General features: G+C 41.1%; 1 protein-coding gene across 7 annotated transcripts in view; it reads left to right on the forward strand.

The window, feature by feature from the left end:
* GTF2E1 (general transcription factor IIE subunit 1) overlaps positions 1-20,362 on the forward strand; it is a 51,090-nt gene that overhangs the window by 2,033 nt on the left and 28,695 nt on the right. For 2 of the 7 annotated variants that reach the window (XM_041463765.1, XM_041463766.1), the window contains exon 2: positions 7,994-8,471. In XM_041463765.1, coding sequence (XP_041319699.1) covers positions 8,024-8,471 — 448 coding nt within the window. In that variant the 5' untranslated portion in view covers positions 7,994-8,023. The other 5 variants (XM_041463760.1, XM_041463761.1, XM_041463762.1 and 2 more) reach the window with 5 other exon arrangements.

A 20,362-nucleotide genomic window follows, 5' to 3' on the forward strand; every position in this document is an offset into this window, starting at 1 on the left:
CAGGCGATTGGCTGGTTTCCCTGTCGCTCGGCGCGCGGGCAGGGAGGGGGCGGCGCGGCGCACGCGCCGGCGGCGAGGGCAGAGGCGCGCGCGGCGGTGACGCGGGTGGCGGGGCCGCTGGAAGCGCCGCCCGGAGCCGGGAAGAGCTGGAAGCGGCGCCAGGTCAGTGCCGGCCCCGGGGAGCGGGGTGGTGCCTGCGGCCCGCGGAGGCCCCCGGCCCGGCGTTGGATGCCGCAGAGCGGCCCGCGGGGCCCGTGCTCCCCGCACGTTGTGCCCGTCTGGGCCCCTTCCTCGCCTCGGCTCCTTCGCACCGTTTGCCGTTCCTCCTGCGGTGTTTGTTAAGGCTTCTTTGTTTTGTTTTTTCTTTTCTTTTTTTTTTTTTTTTTTTAAAGAGGTTTTCCTTACCTCCTCTTACCCTGCAGAATCCCACACAGTTCGATGTTGAAACCTCAGCACACGGAATGGGCAGGGAGTGGGAAGCTGGGATTCTCCCCTGTGCCTGGCCTTAAAGCTCGCTGTGCTGTTGTAGGGAGGTCTGTGTCCTCTGTGACCCGGAGGAACGTGCAGGGTCATGGGCATCTGAGGAGGAGCTGACTGCAAAGCGAGCTCATTCCTCTTTGCCAGGTTTGAGCCAACCAGGCAGCTTTCAGTTTCGCAGGTCAGCAAGGTTTGTTCGGTTTTTTCTTTCTTCTTTTTCGTTGTTTTATGGGAGTTTTTTTTGGGTTTTGTTTTGTTGGATTTTTTGTCTTTTTTTTATTATTTTTTAAATTTTTATTTTTTGTGTATTACATTTCTTCTGGCCTCAGGAGTGTGCTGGCTCCCCGAGAAGCAGGCTCACATCTCATAGTGGCACCGAGCTGCTGTTAAATTGGTCCAGCTATTAGGCTTGTGCCATTCCAAGAGGCTCACAATGAGCAGGGAAGATCAGCATTTTGGAAAGAGTGTTCAGCTGTGCACAGCTAAGATGCATTTTCTGGAAGTCTAGGTGGCTTAATATTTTTTATCCACAAAAGGTGGAGTTTTTTCTTTCATCTTTTCCAGTGCAGTGGCCTCCTCTCTTATATGCTGGTTCTGTTGCTCATCAGGGTTCACCACCAGCTCACTGAACTGTTGAAAAACATAGCAAAAAGGGGAAAAAAGAAAATTTTCTACCTTTAAGCAATCAGTTTGTTGCACGGGATGGTGTTGTGAGGGCAGAGCCGTGTGCCTGGGAGAGGAGCACATGCTTTCAGGCAGGAGTGAGGCTTGATGGGAATTGCATTCCTGCCTTCCACTTCCTGTGACATACAGCTCACTTTCTCACAGGATGCTTTAGGGGATTCTTCTGAACAAGAAACTGTGTTAATTAAAGCTAATCTGGTGTCTTGTTACTTAGTTTCTTTGTTTCTTTATTGCTTGTATCCACGGTATATACTCACTTACTTGCACTCTAATGTGCTAAAACAGTACTGAGCCCAATACTTCCATAATTTTTCGTTGTCTTTTCTGGAATTCCCAAAAGGCAATATTGCTCACATCATCTATCATGATGAAAAGTGTGGTGTTCCAAGTCTTATTGAATCCATAATGTGAAAAGCAATTACTGCTTTTTCTCTGCCAGAAACAGAAAGGAATGCTGGAGTTAAACTCGCTGTGCTTTGGTGTAATCATGACTTCCTAGGCTTGATATGTGAGAGAAATTATCTTACTTTCTTCCCTTTAAGAAGAAAGGGAAGGCTTTTTTTGGGATCTTTCTTCTTTGAAGAAGCCCCCCAAACCTTACAGCTACATTATGTGAGGGCTGATGCTTACATGTCTCCGAAATAACACATATTTTAGGTTCAGATCAGAGTGTAAATTGTAAGAGTTTCTGGTATCCATAATTAAAATTTTCTAATATCATTGCATTACAGTCAGATTAATTTGCCACCATATGGGGAAAGCTCCCCACTCACCTACATCCTTAGCCATGCATGTTTTTCTCTGTTTTGTGTTGGCTCTAGTCTGGTAACCTAAATGATTCAGTTCTTGAACTTTTCCCCTTTGACCTCTCTGAAATGTCCCACTTTTTATTTTGGCATGTTAGTTTTTCACTTTTATAAATTGATTCTTGTTGCTGTATGAATAGTGAACTGCCAGAATTAGGACAGAAGGGTGTGGCTTGTGGCTAAAGGCAAGGAAGGAAAAGAAAGACTTCCTTAGGGGAGGGAAGGTGTAATTTGACGTAAGCTGCAACAGGAAATTTGTGTACATGCACACAGGTGGTCCTTTAATTTCCTGACACCTTGCTATTGTTTATGCTGGATTAAGATTATAAAAGTGATGGAGAATTACATCCTGAGTCTGCATTGTTCAGTTTCTGCCTGGTGTGGTCAAACTTTGTGACCTTATTACATCTGGCTCAGTGCGTTTTTACTTGTGAAATTAGGGGAAAACATCCTCATTTCAGCCAGGTCCCTCAGCCCTTCTGTGTGCAGCTGCAGCACAACTTCTCATCCTGAGTGAAGAAAACCCTTTGATACCTGTGGCCTTCTGGTTTCAGTTTATGGAAAGCCAACAAGAAGATGGGATTTCAGTGAAAGCCAATTGTTCTTTTCTGCCCTCATACTTCAAGGCCGGTCTGGCAATGAAAATACACTTATTTCTCATCAAGATGTAGTGCAGGAGAAAGGCTGAGCAGCAGTGTTCATGAACTCTCCAGGGAATGAAACTCAGTAAGCTCTTGATAAAATGTCAGAAGATTTTATTTCGCAACTGATGTGGGATAAAGGCAGTTCTGGGCTCACTACGGAGAAATGCAAGTGAAAACAGGACTTGAAAGAGGAAGATTCTGTGCCTCATTCTGGAAAGGATGAATAGTGTCTGAGGTGACGCTGTACAGACATGGAAAACCCTGACAGCATGTTTTCCCACTGTAGTTCTGAAACTTATGCCTTCTATTTCTGTTCTCAGGAAGATTCAGGATTGCTTCTCTTAGCTGAACCTCATCATCTTCTAAAAAGGAGAATTTTAAATCTGCTTAGAGTGAGAGACTACAAAACTGGCATCTGGTGTTTGCAAGTGACAGCTGGAGCAGGATATGGCGTGCACTGGCTCCAGGAAGCCTGTTGTACCTGCCACATTCACAGGGGAGGGGATTCTCTTATTATAACCTGATTTTGATTTTACCTGAAGAAACTATGTCAGTGGTATAAGCAAATAACTTTTTTGTCCCCTTTCTTAAAAATCTTGTGTCAGAAGCTTGCAGAAGCATTTTCTAAGCAAATCAGCAAAAGCTGGTTTCAAAGATGAAGTGGGAAAGAGCACTAATTAAGTAAATGTGGGGAAAAATAGGAAACACCTGTGCAAGTGTTAATGGTGTGTCTGATAGGTTCACAGCCAAAGCTGCAACTCCAGGTTTTCCCCCAACAAAGATCTGTGGTGTTACAAAAGCTTTGTATATCCATATGAATCTGAAGGGCAATCTGCTTCCTTTTTTAAGATCCTGCTTTTAAAGATCCTCTGTCAAATATATTAATAGTGAGACCATTGAATTTTCTGGGTAAAACTAATGTAAGTCTGAAAAGTTATGTGTTGAAACAGGATGGTCTGCATTTTCAGTGTTGGATAAAAATTCATACTGATTCACTGGGTGATGGATGTTTTCGTATTTTCTAGTACTATTTTCATCTACATTGTGGCTTCTAGGTTATCACCCTTCTAGCACTTTTTGTCTCACTTTTAGTCAGGAAAAGCAGGAAGAAAAACAGATCGAAGTTCGTTAGCACAATTCCTGTTAGAGTTCATTGGAATTGAAAACTCTTGAAATTGTTGTATGTGGAGAAGAAGAGTTCAGTTGTTTTGATGTTGCATCAGGAAGAACCTGAAAGTGAAGGTGTTTGCTCAAATCAGTTTCTGGCTTCTGTGTAGTCTCTGATCCCATCATACCAAAGGGTTTTTTTCAGTCACTTGTTCTCCCCCTGACATCATTGCTGGTGTCTCTGGTTATGCTGAAGGCCTCATACCTTTTACTAAGCCTTAGGTACAATCTTGCAGAAGGTACCCTTATTTTCTTCACCCAGCACATCTGATTGCGTTGTGTAACTGTAAGTCTCTTTTTCCAGTGCTGCCTTTTATAGACACATCAATATTAATTCTTTCAGTTACAGCAATTAAAAAAACCCAAAAGTTGTGTGTTTAGGTTTGCTGTCCTACTGTGTTAACACAGACAGGTCTGCTTGCCTCCTATGCCCATAATACTGAATTGTATTAATGTGATTACCCAGAACAATCCCCCACCAACTGTCTCTTTTAATAAAGTCCATGTTTAAATTTGGAAATTCTTCTTTTGGCTATTTCTGAATATGATGCTGTCCAGTGTGCCTTATTATTGATGCTGTAGGTGCTTACTGGCATAGCTCAGTACCTTGGCCATTGTATTTTTTTTCCCTGAAAATGTTCCTTGATGTTCATAAATTATTAAGGTCAGTTCAGACATTATTATGAAACAGATGCACTTCCATTAAAACCTTGTTAAAGGTGTTACCATATTTCTTTGCACATGTAATTAATTCAGGTTTGACTTACTGCTTCAGGGGAAGGTGAAGTCATTGCTAAAGGATGCAGTGGTAAAGTCCCCTGGGTTTGAATTTTGTGAGCTGAATCAGTGTCTTTTTTGCTTGGTGAAAGATGGTAAGAATTTGCAGTTTAGGGATTAAAAGCCTTGGGTTCTTCATGGACCAGACACCAGCTTGGACTGGTGAGATCTGGCAGTGTTTTGTTTTTGTTTTTTTTGGTTTTTTTGCCTTTTAAAGATGGCACTAGTCAGTTGTTTGTTTCACCCAAAGACTGTCTTCTGCAGGATTTAGAACTGTTTAGAACTTAGTGTTAATCCACTTTTTAGAGTGGAGGATAACAAAAAAGAATGGTTTCTGGTGTTTCCAGAATGCTTTCCATACTGTATTTCCATCTATCCCCACCTAGAAGAAAACAGTAACACAGTCAAGATGCCCTCTGTTACCTGAGGACACAGAAGATTTTGACATCACTCAAAATCTCCAGCAGAATTAGAAGAAACTGTTAAAACTCCTACTCCCACTAGATGAAAAAGAATATTTTCTAGTGATTGACACTAAGAAATATTAAATCTCTGAATGTTACTGAAAACTCTTAGAGTTGGTTTTATTTATTGGTCCCTTGTAGGTCTCTTTTTAAGCTGTTTGAGTGCGTTATTCAGGAAATTATACTTTAAACCTGTTTTGGAAGTATCTGTAGAAATCGGCAGCTGTCTTATCAATGCAGAGAAAGTGCTTTCCTTCAGCTCTCAGATGAGGTGTTCAGTGAGATGTGCTTATTTAAAAGCACTTTTCTCCTTTTTTATTTCAACTGATATCTGAAGGTCACTGTGCCCCTGCAAGCTGCGTCACCAAGTTTTTCTGCAAGGAAGTTTTAGGGAAAGTGGATTGTTAAGGAAAGAAAGTTGTCTGCTCTTCAGATGAGCACTTAACAAGCTTTTGACTTTAAAGATTTGACTTTAACTCTCCTGGGATGCCAGGTTTTATTTAAAATTGATCTTTACATTTATTCTTTACTGTGCTTTAGCTCTGAATAAGATTTAATCAGTTTGAATAAATCAAGGCTTTCCTTCAGCTTCTGCATTGGCATTGTTTTATAGTGTCAGTATGTTGCTGACAGATACAGTCAAAACCAAGATTTGTCTTTAAGTGGCTGAAAGACTGAAAAAATACCGACAGAATGGTGTTGATATTCTGTGACAATATCCTGTGACAGTATTTAGTTTTGGTCTGACTTGGAGATTCCAAAATACTGCATGGCTAACCCTTGGTGGGGCATAATTTATTGCTAACACTTATACCTTCAATGCAAAGCTCTATAAAGCTCTCCTTTGTGTGAGATGAATCACTGTGTCTCTGGCATGCAAGAGAAACCTGGCTGACTCTAGAAGTACTTGTTTCATGGTAAATTCGTGGTGTGATAGATGTGTTTTAATTGAATTTCCTTAAAGGGAAGCTGTAGCTGGACATCCAGGCATTGTTTGCTGGGAGCTATTCTCAGCCTGCACACCAGCAGTCAACAAATGTCATTCAGTTAATTTCAATTTCAGCACTGCAAATACCATTTGACTCTTAAGTTAGAGGAAAAGAAAAGCTCAAGCAGGGAAGTGTTCTGAAAGAAAACCACGAAGGTGGTGTTTTTCTTATCCAACAGGCAGAAAAGACAGGATGATCTTAATTGAGTTACTGTGAAGCTTCACATTCCACAGCCTAATTGCTTTGCAGTGGTACTGGCCATAACCCTTGAGAGAAGCATCTCTCTTCAGTGGCAGCAGAGGGCAGGGGTGGAAGAGGAGTAAAGCTTCAGTGGGTAATGCTACACTTTTTTGAAAGGACACTGTTTATCATAAGAAAAAAAAAATCCAAGAAGACTACTGTAATAAATGATCACAGGTCTTTGAAAAGTCTTAGCTGATGGAAGTGAGTCAGCAGCTGCTTGGTTACATGCAGAGTTGGTGATCTCAGAGGGATGTCAGAGTGGGGAGTGGACAAAAGTTGTGTGATGGTGTGTGTGAGAAGGCCTGTCAGTGGTTTTATGACAGTGATGAAAAAAATAGGATACTCATCCAGATCCTTTCTTCTGCTGTCGCTTTTTGCTTTATTTGATAGGCTTGAATACTGGGGAGATATATATACAGTCTGTGAAACATCTAATGGAAGTGAAAATTAGGACTGGCAAAGTTTTACAAATTAATATATTAGTTCACAGATACAAATTGCATAGTAAGAAAAAAAACAGAGATTAGGGTGAGGAGGGTGTTCTTTAGTGGTAGAAACCTTTTGCTGAAGAAATGGTTACTCGTGTCCTAAACTAGCCTAGAAAACTCGTACTGAAAAAGATAGTTCAGAGTCTTATTTGATGTTAGCTGGAAGTGCAACCTTCTGAATAGCTATCTCAAAACTACCTCTAATACTTTCTTTTTCCCTGGAATCCCTTCCCAACTAGTGTTTTCTGTGAGCTAAATATGGCAGGGATGACAGTGTGAGGAATTCCTTGCATGTGATTTTATGTATGTTGCCCTGTATGTCATAGTCATGACCATTTCTGCCATCTGTTGTGGTGAAGAAAAGTGAAGTGAAAATAGAGTACTTAGAAATTATTGTCTTGTCACATGCAGCCTGTGCATGTGACATGGTGGTAAGTAACTCAAAGGATACTTCATGGAATACTTTCTTATTTTTTAAACACATAATCACTTCATACATGGTATGTCTTGACTTCTGCTTCATTTATTTTGCTTTCAAAATATTCATGGGCTTTTAAGGCTTAAATGTGGGACTTTAAATGTAGGTTCAGTCCTCTGTAAGGACCTCTTTGCTCCTGTAAGAACAAGGCTGAAGCAGTTTGTGCTGTAGGAGTTGGTAGTGTTAATGGTTTTCATGCTGCAGATAGCTGACTGAGGACTGTTTATGAGCAAGGGTCTGTTCTCATGGTGCAGCTGGGAGCTTTTGCTGGAATGCATACCAGCCTGTACAGCAAGCTGTCCTCATAGTGCATCTCTGCCCAGGGATGGCTGAGGTGTTAAATCAGACAGGGCTGCTTACAATGGCATCAAGTGATCTCAGCTGAGGCCCTCAGACTCCACTCTTGGGCTGTCTTAGGACCTTTCTTCTTGTAGCCATTTTCTGCTTTTCCCAGTTTACAGGTCTCAGCTATCCCAAAGCTGTCTTCTGGAGGACAGCTTTCTTACTCAAGCTGTGTTGGCTGTGACTGAATACAAATGAAATCTGCTGTATGTTTTGGTACTTATTTCTTGCGTGCTTTTAAAAAAGTTTTACATTGTTTTGCTTCGAATTTTTTCCTACTTCTGTAGCATTATTGTCACCTAAGGAGACAGTACAAGGCTTAGAAAAGGGAAGTGGGAAACACCTCATCCTTTTCTTACCTCTAAGTAATATAAATAAGAACTTTGGAAGTTAGAAGACTAGCTAAGATTCCATTTGCCTTTTTTTCCTTGCAGTATACATGAAGCTCATGATCTGGACCTGCTATGACTGATCCAGACGTCCTCACTGAGGTCCCAGCAGCTCTCAAGCGCCTTGCCAAATATGTGGTGCGTGGCTTTTATGGCATCGAGCATGCTTTGGCTCTGGACATCCTCATCAGGAACCCCTGTGTGAAGGAGGAGGACATGCTGGAGCTCCTGAAATTTGACAGGAAGCAGCTGAGGGCTGTCCTCAACACCCTCAAGGGTGACAAGTTCATCAAATGCAGGATGAGGGTCGAGACAGCTCCTGACGGCAAGACCACGCGCCATAATTATTACTTCATCAACTACCGCCTGCTTGTCAACGTGGTCAAGTACAAGCTGGACCACATGCGCCGCAGGATCGAGACCGACGAGAGAGACTCCACCAACCGCGCCTCTTTTAAATGCCCCATCTGCTTCAGCACTTTCACAGATTTGGAGGCCAACCAGCTGTTTGACCCCAGGACAGGTAAGGGTACCGCTACCAGAGTGCTGTTGCAGTCTCCTGTGCCTGTAAGTGCTGGACTTCAAGGAGACAGAGCCTTAGGAAAATTCTCTTTGAATCTGGCCAGAGCTAGAGGGCACTCTGTTTCTGCAGGTGGTAAATGTTTGAGCTAAATACTAAAGTAGTGTATTAGATTTATACAGGCAAAGAGGAATCTTGGTGAAATGCTGTTGAGTGACAAGCAGCAGAGAAATGGAAGTCTTACTGAAGTCACCCTCAAGGGTAAATAAGACAATCTGTTGTTGTTGGAAGCTGATGGCTTTTCAGTATGACCTCTTGCCAGTAAACTGTAAGACTTCCAGATAGTCTGCAGAGAGGGCATGTGTAGAATTGATTTTAGTTGGTCATGCAAGAAGTGAGTAGTTACTGTTTAATATTCTCTAGCCTAGTGCATTATACTGCACAACCTTGCTTCCTCGTGCAAGGCAGCCTCACGAAAGTTAAAAGAAATTAATTACGGTCTTGTCTGTGGTTGGGAGTAAACAAGATTCTTATTCATGTATAAGTCTCAGTGGAAGTGTGTATCTGTCTCATGCATATGAAATGAGAGTCTTTCTTGGGTGTCATTGTTTACTTTCTGCTTCTGTGCCAGGGAATAAAAGGAAGAACACCTGCACCTGATGAGACTCTGTTTTGCTAATCTGGGATTATTCTGGGGGGAAGGCAGGGAGGTTAGGTGTTAATTTACTTTTTAATTTTTTTCTTTGGAATTCTGTGTCCTGATTTTACTTTTTCAGAAAAGTAAGAGGACAAAAGTTAAGAAAGCTCTCGGATACATTGAAGTATGATGTTTTGTGTCAGCTAACATAATGAGAAACAGAAAATTTGACTGCTTAGCACCACTGAAGTTTTTAATCTAGGGTTACTGATGTTTAATCTGCCAAGTGCAAACACCTAAGAAATGTTCAGCCTATTATTTTCCCTTTTTCCTGCCTCCAAAGCTAAAAAGCTGTGAAGCACCTTTTACTTGAGCAACCCTGAAGATGTTAATTAGTACTAGAGAAGCAGAATCCACTAAGTCAAGTAACAGTTGTTGATGAAATCCAGTGCAGCTCGCTGAGTAGAAATTGCTTCCTTGTAGAGCACCAAGCCAGCAGTGCCAGCACAGAATTTCTGTGCTCACCACTGAGTGTAGGAACTCTACATGCCCTCCACATTTAATGATCATCTGTGGTGTCTACGGTTGTGTGTGTTGGCTGAAGGGAAATGGTGCTTTTACCGTTTGCATTGGTAAGGAGAGAGTAGAGAACCTGTGCAGAGAGCACACGCAGTGGGGAGTGTGTGACACTGATCCCAAGGGGACCTGTAGCACTTAGCAAAGGCCTGTGGCCATTGCCTCCCAGCCTGTGTGGGCAGTGAGTTCTGAGAGCAGAGAACTGCCTGTCAAGGAGGTGCTGAAAATAATGCTGGGATTTGGCTTTGATACCAAGGCCTGTGCTCCAGGAACTGATAAGGTCGACCAAGGGTCTGCCTGCAGTACAGGCACTGGCTGTGTCCACAGTGTGAAATCATTCACTGGCACATGGTGTGTTTTGTGTTCTGATGGAGGAAAAGGCTGTGTGCTGTTTTCTCAGCAATTCCCAGGAGTTCTGTCAGTATTTGTGCAAGTAACAAGACTGTCAGTTTACCTCCACTTACTTTCAGTAAGAACATATCTGCCTAGAATTTACATATATTCTGTTTCTCCTTATATTGTTTTTGAGTCAATGATAGCTTCATCTAGCTAGTGCACAATATTACTGTTTTATGTCTGCTTTATATTGCAGTGGAATGTGTTGTCTCCATGTTTCCTACTGCTCTGAATTCTGTATTAGAAAAGACCTGAGAGACCCTAGGTCTTTCACAGAGGAAGCTCATGAAGTCAAGGCATGCAGAGAAACAAGGTTTATTAGACAGTGAAGAGCCATGCTTTTCCAAGAATGTCTTTAGCTCCTGTTAGTGCTAAAGATAAACCTCTCCCAGTCATGGAAAGTTGTGGCAGTACAACTGCTGAAGGTTAGCTAAAAGCCACATAGCTTCAGTCACAGCTGACCTGAGCTGCTCTTAGACTGCAGCTACGTTGATAAAACTTTGTGAATTAAAAGGCCTGCAGGGCCAAAATTTGTTAATCCATGGAGCAGGTAGGACATGGAAGGCATTCTCTACCCCAGTCTGGATCAGGCTGAGCTTAAGCTGAGAGCTTTTTGTTAAAAGATACCCTCTTTCACTGCCTGCCTTTTGTCCTTGTCATTCAGAGAGGGGTGTGATTTAGATGGCCTGTGTTTTCTTCTGTTTTGTTTTCCTCTTGCCTGTCTACACAACTCAAATGCAAACTCTGAGCAATTGTTGTAGAATTGGAAGAGTTGCTCTTACACTTCCTTATTAGCATGGGTGAAGAGATTTCCAGAACTTCTCCATTACTGTGGTCATTATACTGGAATTTGTGAATCAAGAGTGCTTATGAAGAGCCTGTTCATAATTTGGGTCTGTAGAGCTCTTTAATTTTTACCACAGCATCTGTGTCTACTGCTTGGATTTAGCAGACCTTTGTTTCTTACAGGTCAAGTAGCTCTCTTTTGGCTCTGTTCTTTATTCCATCTCTGAATAATGTTGAAATAAACTGAAGTGTTTATTTTTCATCAGAAAATGTGATTATTGATGGTTTTGGAGGGTAGACATGAGTCTGCTGAGAGAAAATAATTGATAATGAGAAGGGTGTATTTTCAGGACATGTAGGTACAGATGTGCTTTGGCTGCTGTTCAGTTAACTTGGAAAAAATATTTTGAACAGAGTAGCATGTTTGCCACTACAGTAATTTTAAATGTAGATTTTAAGTAGTAGAAGTGTTATTTTGAGAGTGTGTTCCCGCTTTTTACAAACACTGTAAGATTTTTTTCTCCATCCCTTTTTCTGCCATTAAATGTCTCAACCCAAAAAATTCCAGCGACTTTCTCTTGCTGTCAAATGTTGCACAGCTCTTTACTGGTACTTGAAGGGAGTTCAGGGATAGGATGTGAGACAGTGAAAGTCAAGATGATGCCAAAAACTGGAGTTTTTCTGCTGCTTCAACTCAGAAGAAGATCTTCCAAAAAGTGAAAAGAAATGCATGCTGTGTTGAAGAAGTTGCTTGGTTGGATGACCAGTGAGTGAGTGCCTGTTAACTCTGAGCATGGCATGCCCAGGTCAGGAGTTTTAGCCCCATCTCTTCTACCTGAGGAGCTCGAATGGATCTTTAGCTGTCACACTTTCTCCTCAGTGGTGCCTCCAAAGAAGCTGTATCAGTAACCCCTGGTTTTAGAGGCAAACAGTATGAACACAGCATGATTTTATTGTGTAAAAGTTTGCAATGGAAACTTGTAGCAAACCTTAGAAGTGCTTTCTGATTGAAGAGTTTGCCTATCTATGGAAATTGGTGCAGACTGCATTGTTACAGGCTAAGCAGCCACTTCTCTGAGTGTTTTGTAATCTACAGGTGGGAAAACAATAATGCTGATGAATGAAAACTGTTACTTCTAGCTTTGTTTTTCAGATAGGGTGACTGAGAAACAAAAAAGATGGTTGTTTTCCTGGAATATCCTGGTATGAACACTTGGTCCTTGCCTTTCCCTTGTGCCATCATCTGCTGTCTGACTGTGCTCTGGTATTTCATCACTCCTCATTCTGCACATGAGCAATAGTTTGCAGCTGCTGCTGTGATGAACTCTCATGAGGTGGAAAGTTTCAGCCATTTCCCTGAACAAGATAAGGGCTGTCTCTTGAGGCAGGGCTGTACAAGGAAAGAGTTTAGTTGAGGAGCAGTAAGAAAAGCCGTCTGTGAGATGTGTGATGTGAATAACACTGCTGAGCTCAGTCTACTGCCAGACCTGGGCTAACGGTGGACACTGGCATAAGGGAACACTGGGTTTTCCTGTTTCACCTAGAGATAAGATGTTACATTAAACCTATGGAAAGCATGTTCTTCTCTGTGCTTTTAATGTAGAAACTGCAGAAATTTGGGTTCTGCAGGCCAATCCCTTGAATCGCAGATCAACCTAAACAACTCGATACCATTTTGTGGACTGGATGTTTGGAGAAATGGATCCGCCCACGTGCGTTCAGTGGAGTGCTGGAGGAGCTGCATTTCTCACCCAGCAGAGGGCTCTGTCTTTGCTCTCTACAGATAGGCTTGGCCTGCTTAATCTACGGAATGTCACAACACAGGAAATTATGTTCATGGATGTGTGTTTCTGTAGCGTGATTAATTGGATCTGGCTGGAGAAGGTCTCTAATGTATCCTATTCTCATACCTTAATCATATTTGTAAATCTAGTGTAGCGTTGGAGTTCTGTCAAATTCAAGGTCAGTTTGAAAGAATGTATGTGACTAGAAACTGCAAAAGGGAGAGTGAGGTGGAACTGAAGGAGTGGCAGAAATGAGATTCTGCAGTGCATCACACTGGTATTCAGCCCTGGATTTTCTTAGGTATTCTAAATACCAAACTGAGTTAGGATACTCACCAGTGCAGCAAGTGAATTTGATGTTGAAAAGTGTAAGGCTAAATGAAGTAGTTTTTCCACTGCTCTCTTCCACCTTTGCAATATAATTTTTACCCAGTCTTGTGTTTCTTTCACTTCTGTTACTGTGAAGAAAAATCTTGATGTTACCAGTATGTTGTAAGGACAGCTGATCTCTCACATCCATCTATACATTGTGTCCTCACCATAGTATTCAGTTAGGTATGGTGTGAATAGTAGTGGAAAGAAAAGCATGCAAGACAAGTGGGTAATGTGAAGCAGAAAGGTGATGCTGGTTGGGATGTTCTTAATCACAATTGTAATCACCGAAGTATTTTGTTGCTTTTTGAATTCACAGCAGTTAATTGCTTGTCTGCTCTTCATCCTCCCACCGTTTGCTCTTGGTTTGGTGAATGATTTTGTGAGGATGTCTAGCTGTTCCTATAAATGTAATGGTAACATACCATGTATCTGTATGCCTTTCTTATTCTGTGTACTGATAAGAAATTTAATTTGGGAAGAAAAAATTGAAGGTAACAATATCAGTTTTATAGAAGGAAAGACAACACCTTGAATGTCATTTTAACCCACTTGTTTTACTGACAGCCTCTCACAGGTCCTTTGTGTACTTCCTAACAGAATTGCACGTAACACATTCAGAGACTGGTTTTGTGTACCTGTCACAAGGCACTTAATATCACATTCAGGCAGCCTGTGTGCAGCTGAACACTTGTATGGTTTGGGCCCCTTTTCTGAGATCAGAAGCTTGACTAGCCTTTCATTTTTTTGCTTTGGTCTTGTGTGCTGACTTCTGGAGCTACTGCCTTTTCTCCTGAGTGCTCAGCTCCTCACTTCATCCCCAGTGAGCTGCTCAGAGCACATCTGTCTTCTCATCTTCTTTTGAATTCCCACTTCCTCAGGCAAGTTCTGCATTAGCTTCAAAACTTCCTCATCTGATTCAAATTACTTTTGAGCCTGTCCTATCTATTTTGTTAATTTTTTATTATGCTTCCCCTTTTCCCTGCTTTTTTTGCCTTACCCTTTCTTGGGGAGCTCTTGTGTCCGTTTCTAGTACATCTCTTTTTGTATTCTGTCCCTTCCAGCCATTAGGAAAAAAAATAAATCACATGGAGGTATTTATTCTATATATTCACACAATGTAGCCAGTCCTGTTTGAGCTTTATGCTGTTGTTTCTTGTCCTTTGAGTTCAATGATTTTCAGACATTCTGGATAGCTTTGTCTGCCATGTAGTGCCATGTATGTGCTAGGTGATGCTACTACTACAACAATTTACAGCTTTTAACCAGCCAAAATGAAGACTTGGCAAGTCTTAATGTAAACAGGCATACTAAAACTTCCCTTGAAAAAGAAAGGATTCAGAACAGTTCTGCTTTGAACAACTTCAAGTTCTGTGAAGTTGTGTGGTTTTGTTATCATTGTTAGCTTTCCAAGTGCATAAAAACCCATCAGTGTGTTTTTCCTTGACTCTACAAGCACATTTTGTTTGTCTGTGCTGCCACTGAGAGCTTTTGGCAAACACCAGCAGAAGGAAAGTGTCCATGCTCTGTTTAGTTTTTCTATTTCTTTTCAAATTCCTGGCAAAATCTCCAAGAGTATTCCTGTCAGCTTCACTCTGCTTCAGTTTGATAAGGCTTGGAGCCACAGAGAAAGGAAAACTGAGAAAAACGTATCAGAATTAATGCATGCTTTCCTCAAAGTAAGAATACTCTGTAGAGTGACTTAAAGGTTGCATCTGTAACTTGAATCCATTCCCTGTAGGTTGGGCACCCTGTCTGGAAAATAACCAGCTGGACTAACCATGGATCTCTCAGCTTGGTGGGGAAATAGGTGAGGGAAGGGTTGGAACCTCTGCTGTGCAGAACAGCAGCCAAGAGGATAAGCTGCTGCCCCTAGAATGCTAGCTGATCACTTCCCTGTATTCCACACTGACCTCGGGCTGGAATGCTTGTGGCTCTTAGATTAAAAAACCTATCTGATAAATGCATGCCCTGACTTACAATATTGATGCCTTTTTTTTTGTTTTATCTGTGAAGGGCATTACAAGAAGTAATTGCCCTTCAAGTAAAGGTTATCACTTTAACTTCTCTTAGCTTTGCAAACTGAAATAGATTGCAGCAAGATCTCTGTGAAATCTGTATTACTAAGCCATTTATAGTGATGAAAGCTGAACTGCAGCATTCCTTTCTTTTATTCTAGTGACTTGCTCTTTTGAAACTGCATCCTTGGTAATATTGTCTGCGAAGGGTGTTACTGGTTTAGGCATGGGCATCTCATGGGTAAGTCAGCTCAAGAGCTCACGGAGAATCCTGTAACTTGTATTGCAGTCTCTCTGCTATTGGATGCAATTCAAGGGTATAGTATGTTGGCTCAGTTGGTATTTTGGTGTAGTCTTCTTGACTGAAAGAAGAAACACCTGTCTGTGGTTCCCACTGGGCTTCCTTTGGATAATCACTGTCCAGTTGTGTTTTCTTGGCTTAGTGTCTGGCTTAATTTATCCACAGTAGGACCAAAGGAAGAACTCTGTCAGCTCAGAGCTGTTGAGGTTGTGCATATGAGCTGCAGCAGAAGTAGCTTCCGGAGAGGAGGAAAGGATTCCTCTCTTCCAGTTTATAGTGAATACATATTAAATAATCTGACACTTCTGAATTAACAATAATTTGATGTGTCTCATGCAGACCAATTTTTGAATGTTTAATTTACCTTTTCAAGAGAAACGTCTTTGCTTAAAAAATGTGTTGCAGTAATTCTAATTTAGTTGAGCTAAAAATGATCTGCACACTGAGATGAATGAGCAACGTAGTGTTCCTCTAGATAATATGAAGTTGTTCTTAAGGTGCTGCTTTTTTTTTTTTTTTTTTTTTAAACATTAAAGGTTAAATTGTTCCCCTTCTCTAATTGCAAATCCAGCTCATCAGGAAGGGGAAACTGTAGCATGAAGTATAGGTTAATGTCGTTGTGAAATGCTGAAGGAAATTTGGTTGATATCTTAAATTTTCTTGAGTTTACTGCCTAAATTATGGTCAATAAATAAATACATATGGGGCAGTTGCATATACACATTGCAATCTGTGATCAAGTTGCTATTTCACAGCTGAGTTACAGCACTGCTTTGCCCTTAGAGCACCTTGCATGCCTCATTCTCCACTGATAACCTGCTGTGGCCTCCTGGCAGAGCTTATTAACTTGTATCCTTTACAGTGCTCTAGAGAAATGTATTTTAAACTGCTGACTGGGCCCCTGGACTGTCTTTGTATAGCTGTACTTGGTTCTTAGCCAGAAAAAAGCTGATGTCTTTTTGGCTTTCAGTTTAAGATCAGAGTGATGCAGCTGGGCGTGTTTTCTCCCAAAGTGCTGTCCGGGTACAAGCTGGAGGTTCAAGTGTGCCCATCCTGTACTGATATGTGTCTTCCAGAGCACACTGCAGGTCAGGCATGGAGCTTGAAGAAAGAAGATCTGTCAACCCATGTGCAGGTAAGCGATTCTGCCACTTGAGGAACAAGCTTTTTTGCAATCTAGAGTTATCAAGGTTTTTTTGCTTGAACAGTGTGAGATTTGGGAATGCAGAAAGAGGAGAGTGGAAGTGCAGACAGAGATCATGGGATCTCAAGTGCAAGGCGAGATGCACTTTAGAAGATAAGTAAACAGTCCAGTGTTCAGTGTTCCACCTCAACTGTGCTCTCCTCAGAGAGGCAACAATAACAAGAGGCATGAAACCTACTTGGTGAGGATTTGCACTTCAAAAGGATTGGCAAGGCTTTTAATTCTCTCTACCAGGGATGGCCAGGAAGGGCATTTCATCAGAACACAGCATCCTGTCTTCATTGATGAAAAGAAATCTTGGTGTCAGAAGGGAACAGGCAGCTGCTTTGACGGAAAAGGAGAAAGCTCAATAATACAAATCTGTTCTGAAAATGCCAGTCTAAAATTGCATCACGGAAGCATTTTCTCTCTTCACAGTCAAAAATTTTCTTCCTCTTGGGCTGTTTAATAGTTCTATTCTTACTTTCTTGTTTCTTCTTGGGGACTTAACACAAATTAACACAACTGGCTAATAATTAGGTTCTTTGATTATGCTTACAGGTGGAGCTAAGGCAGGCTGTCTTTTCTGGATTCCTTTTGCTGTTAGTCTGAAACAGTATGATCCAGTTTGCTGACTTCAGGCTGGGGAAAAGAGTTAAACTACTCTCCTTCTGAAAACAATCCTGTTGACAAGTAGATAAATGCCTTTTAGTAGTTTTACTGCATGACTGGAGTATATAAACTCCTAGTGTCCATGATTATGGGAATACTTGAATACTGTAGTTTTAAGTGGCAAAGAGTTTAGCAACTTCTGAATGTAATTCAGTGGAGCTGAAAGAAGAGATACCTTTTTAATTTCCATAATAATTGCACTGAGCTGCTGAAACGGATTAAAAAGGGGTTTGTTTATCTACCCTGAAGCCTAAAAAGCATTGAGGACAAGGATGTAACTTGACCATAAAAGACAAAAGATTAGGTGATTTGTGAATCTTCACTCAAGCTGAAATGGAGAGATGGCAGTCTCAGTGGTTCTTCCTGCTCTGTGAGCAAGATCACATGAATATATGATTGCTGTTGGGAAAAGAACACATCAATTTTAAAAACAAACAAAACTCATCTGAACATTCTTTTTATATGAGAAGACAATAAGACCTGTAATTAAATTGGCTGATCTGTGTGTCTGTAAAAATATTGGTGTAAAAATCTTAAAAATGTCAGAGAAGCTGATGAAGGAAGAGGCAGTAATTCTCGCCTGCTGTATGTGATGTTTTATCAGCTAAAACTTTGGGCTGCTTCTATGCTTGACTTGATCCTTTTTTGTATTTCAAAGAATTTAACTCAAGGAAATCTGTGTGTTCTCAAGACACAGTTGAGCTGCTTACTATCGTCCAAATATTTTTATGTGATAACTGAACATCGCGTGTGTAGGCTGGAATGTTTTTGTTGAGGATTGAGTTCCTCAGTCCTGTCTGTGGTCCTCCCTCTCGGCCAAGGATCTTGCCACTGGTTAATGCTTTGGTGATTCATCTTAATCTGCCTGGAGCTGGAAGTTAATGACCCACGAAAGTAGTAACTTGTAAAGCTGACAGGAACTTGCTGCTTTCAGGCAAGGAAGGCTGCTGTGCTTCTCAGCAGTTTAGTATTTGCTTCCAAAACATCCTGGTCATCGTCTGAACCTGTTGCACTCATTCAGGAATTGGAGTGTTAAGGATCTGCCGCCTTTTGTGTTCCCAAGACTGCAGTGGTTACAGTAGTGAAGGAAAAACAGCTACAGTTGTGAGAAGATGTGACTGAGCTTGGGTTTGACCTGTGCCCATCAGCATGCAGCTTTTAGCTCCTCCTAAATGCTCCTTGGGTGACTGTTTAGATATCACAGCATAAACTGGGCACGAGCTCCAGAGATTGCCCCTCTATAACATCCTTACTTGGCTTTATCACTTATTACTTAGGTTCTCTGTCTTCCAAATGGGAAATGTATAACACTTCTTCCTCATGCTTGCTTGATTTGCCTGGTTAAACTGACAGTCTTTAAAGCAGAACTTTTGCTACCAAATATTTTTTGCAGGACTCCAATTCTGTGCAGCTCTGAACTTCTGTATCCCATGTAAGTAGGACTAATGCCTCATGAATACCAATGAGTCTCTGCTGGTCTTCAGCGCTGTTCTGAAATTTTATGTTTACATTTAACATAGATGGCAAAATTGTAAACAAATGTTTACAAATTTCTGAGGTTCTTCTGTCTTTCACTGCTCTCTTGGATTGAAAGAGGCTTTGTTACCTTGTTAAATGAATCACTTATACCCTGCTTCTCTCTCTTCAGAGTACAGGTAATGAGTTGTATCTCAGATTCAAGATCATTGGAGCACTGCTGCTCTTGTGCCTCTAAAAGAAAGGAATAAGAGCTTGCTTTTCTTAACCCCTTTTTATTTGAATTTTAATTTATTAGCTCACTTCTGTCATTTCTGGTGCATTTCTATTAGCAAGATGACAATTTGCCTTGGAGTTGAGCCAGTTCTGCTTGCTCTGATGGAGGCATTTGTGGCACCAAGGATGAGTGCGTGCTTAAGGAGAGGGAAAGCAAATGCAAGTAAACAGCACAGCAGGCCTGCTCTTTGAAACTCCCCGTGAGGGCTCAAAGATTTGCAATTAATGTCCATATGTTTGTTTATAATCAGTTTTGAAAGAGCATTAAGACCCTGTAAGCTACTGAATGCTGAAAGACAGGAAATCGGGTTTGGAAATCTGAGAATTAATTTGTGTAGTTGTTGTTTGTTTTCTTCTCAGATCACTGCCTGCATCAGAATTTGTGCAATAAAACATTTTCAATATGTATTCATATTAAAACTGATTTTTTTATTAAGGCTATATAAATCGCTTTCTTTAATGCAATGGAGTGTTTGCTTACAGGTATGCTGTAAAATTTCATGGTGTCAAAACATTGATTCCTCAACTTGTGATGACTCTTGATTTAAGATCTGCTGCCAGCTATGATGCACAATCCTTTAATATAGTTTGTGATACACCTTTTAGGTTACAGCAGTTAAAACTTGGAATTGATCTCTTAGTCAGAAGTTACTTTGTTTGAGAATATCCTGTGTGATATAGTTGCAGGCATAGGCACTCATTTGGATTGTTTGCATCAGTCTTGGTAGGTGCCCCAGTGTTGCAGAGTCTGAATGGTGATAGAAGATAATGTTTTGATGCCTATTCTGCCAATCCAAAGGTGCTTTTTTAAGGCTCACAGCCATCATCTGAACAGTATAGAAAGTAAAGTGCAGGAATGGAAAAAATAGTGGAAAAATAAATGGATGCTTTGGACTTCACTAAACAGCATCTTGTTGACTAATGACAATTTGTGTAATTCATAAAGACAGTTTTTCATTCCAGTTGTGTATTCTACCAAGGATTTGCCACGTTTTCCAATTTTGTCTTGTTAGTACGTAGCATATGGACCTAAGAGTCTACATTAAAAATCTTTAGGAGAAAGTAGGAAATTGAAGTGAACCAGGATAGACTCTTGAAATGCCCTCTAAGGCTAACAGTGAGCAATGATTTTTTTTCTAAAAGTGGTGTTCTCCACCAGGTGTGCAATCATTTTGTGATTAGTTTATCTGGACGATGTTTCTTTAGTTTGCTGATAAGCATCTAGAACAGTTGAAGATGACTCTTCTCCCAACCAAAACAGATTGCTTCCTGTTTTTCTCATTATCCTTTATCTTATCTCATTATCCTTCTCTAAAACTTAAAATTTGGCTCACTTTTTTTTTCCTCTTATAATTCATACTTCTGGATCAGTTCCCTCCTTATGGGTAAATTCTCTTCCATGCTTTAGCCTCCACCA

This window comes from Pyrgilauda ruficollis, unplaced genomic scaffold (assembly GCF_017590135.1).
Source record: "Pyrgilauda ruficollis isolate IOZ18807 unplaced genomic scaffold, ASM1759013v1 scaffold17, whole genome shotgun sequence".
Classification (NCBI taxonomy): domain Eukaryota; kingdom Metazoa; phylum Chordata; class Aves; order Passeriformes; family Passeridae; genus Pyrgilauda; species Pyrgilauda ruficollis.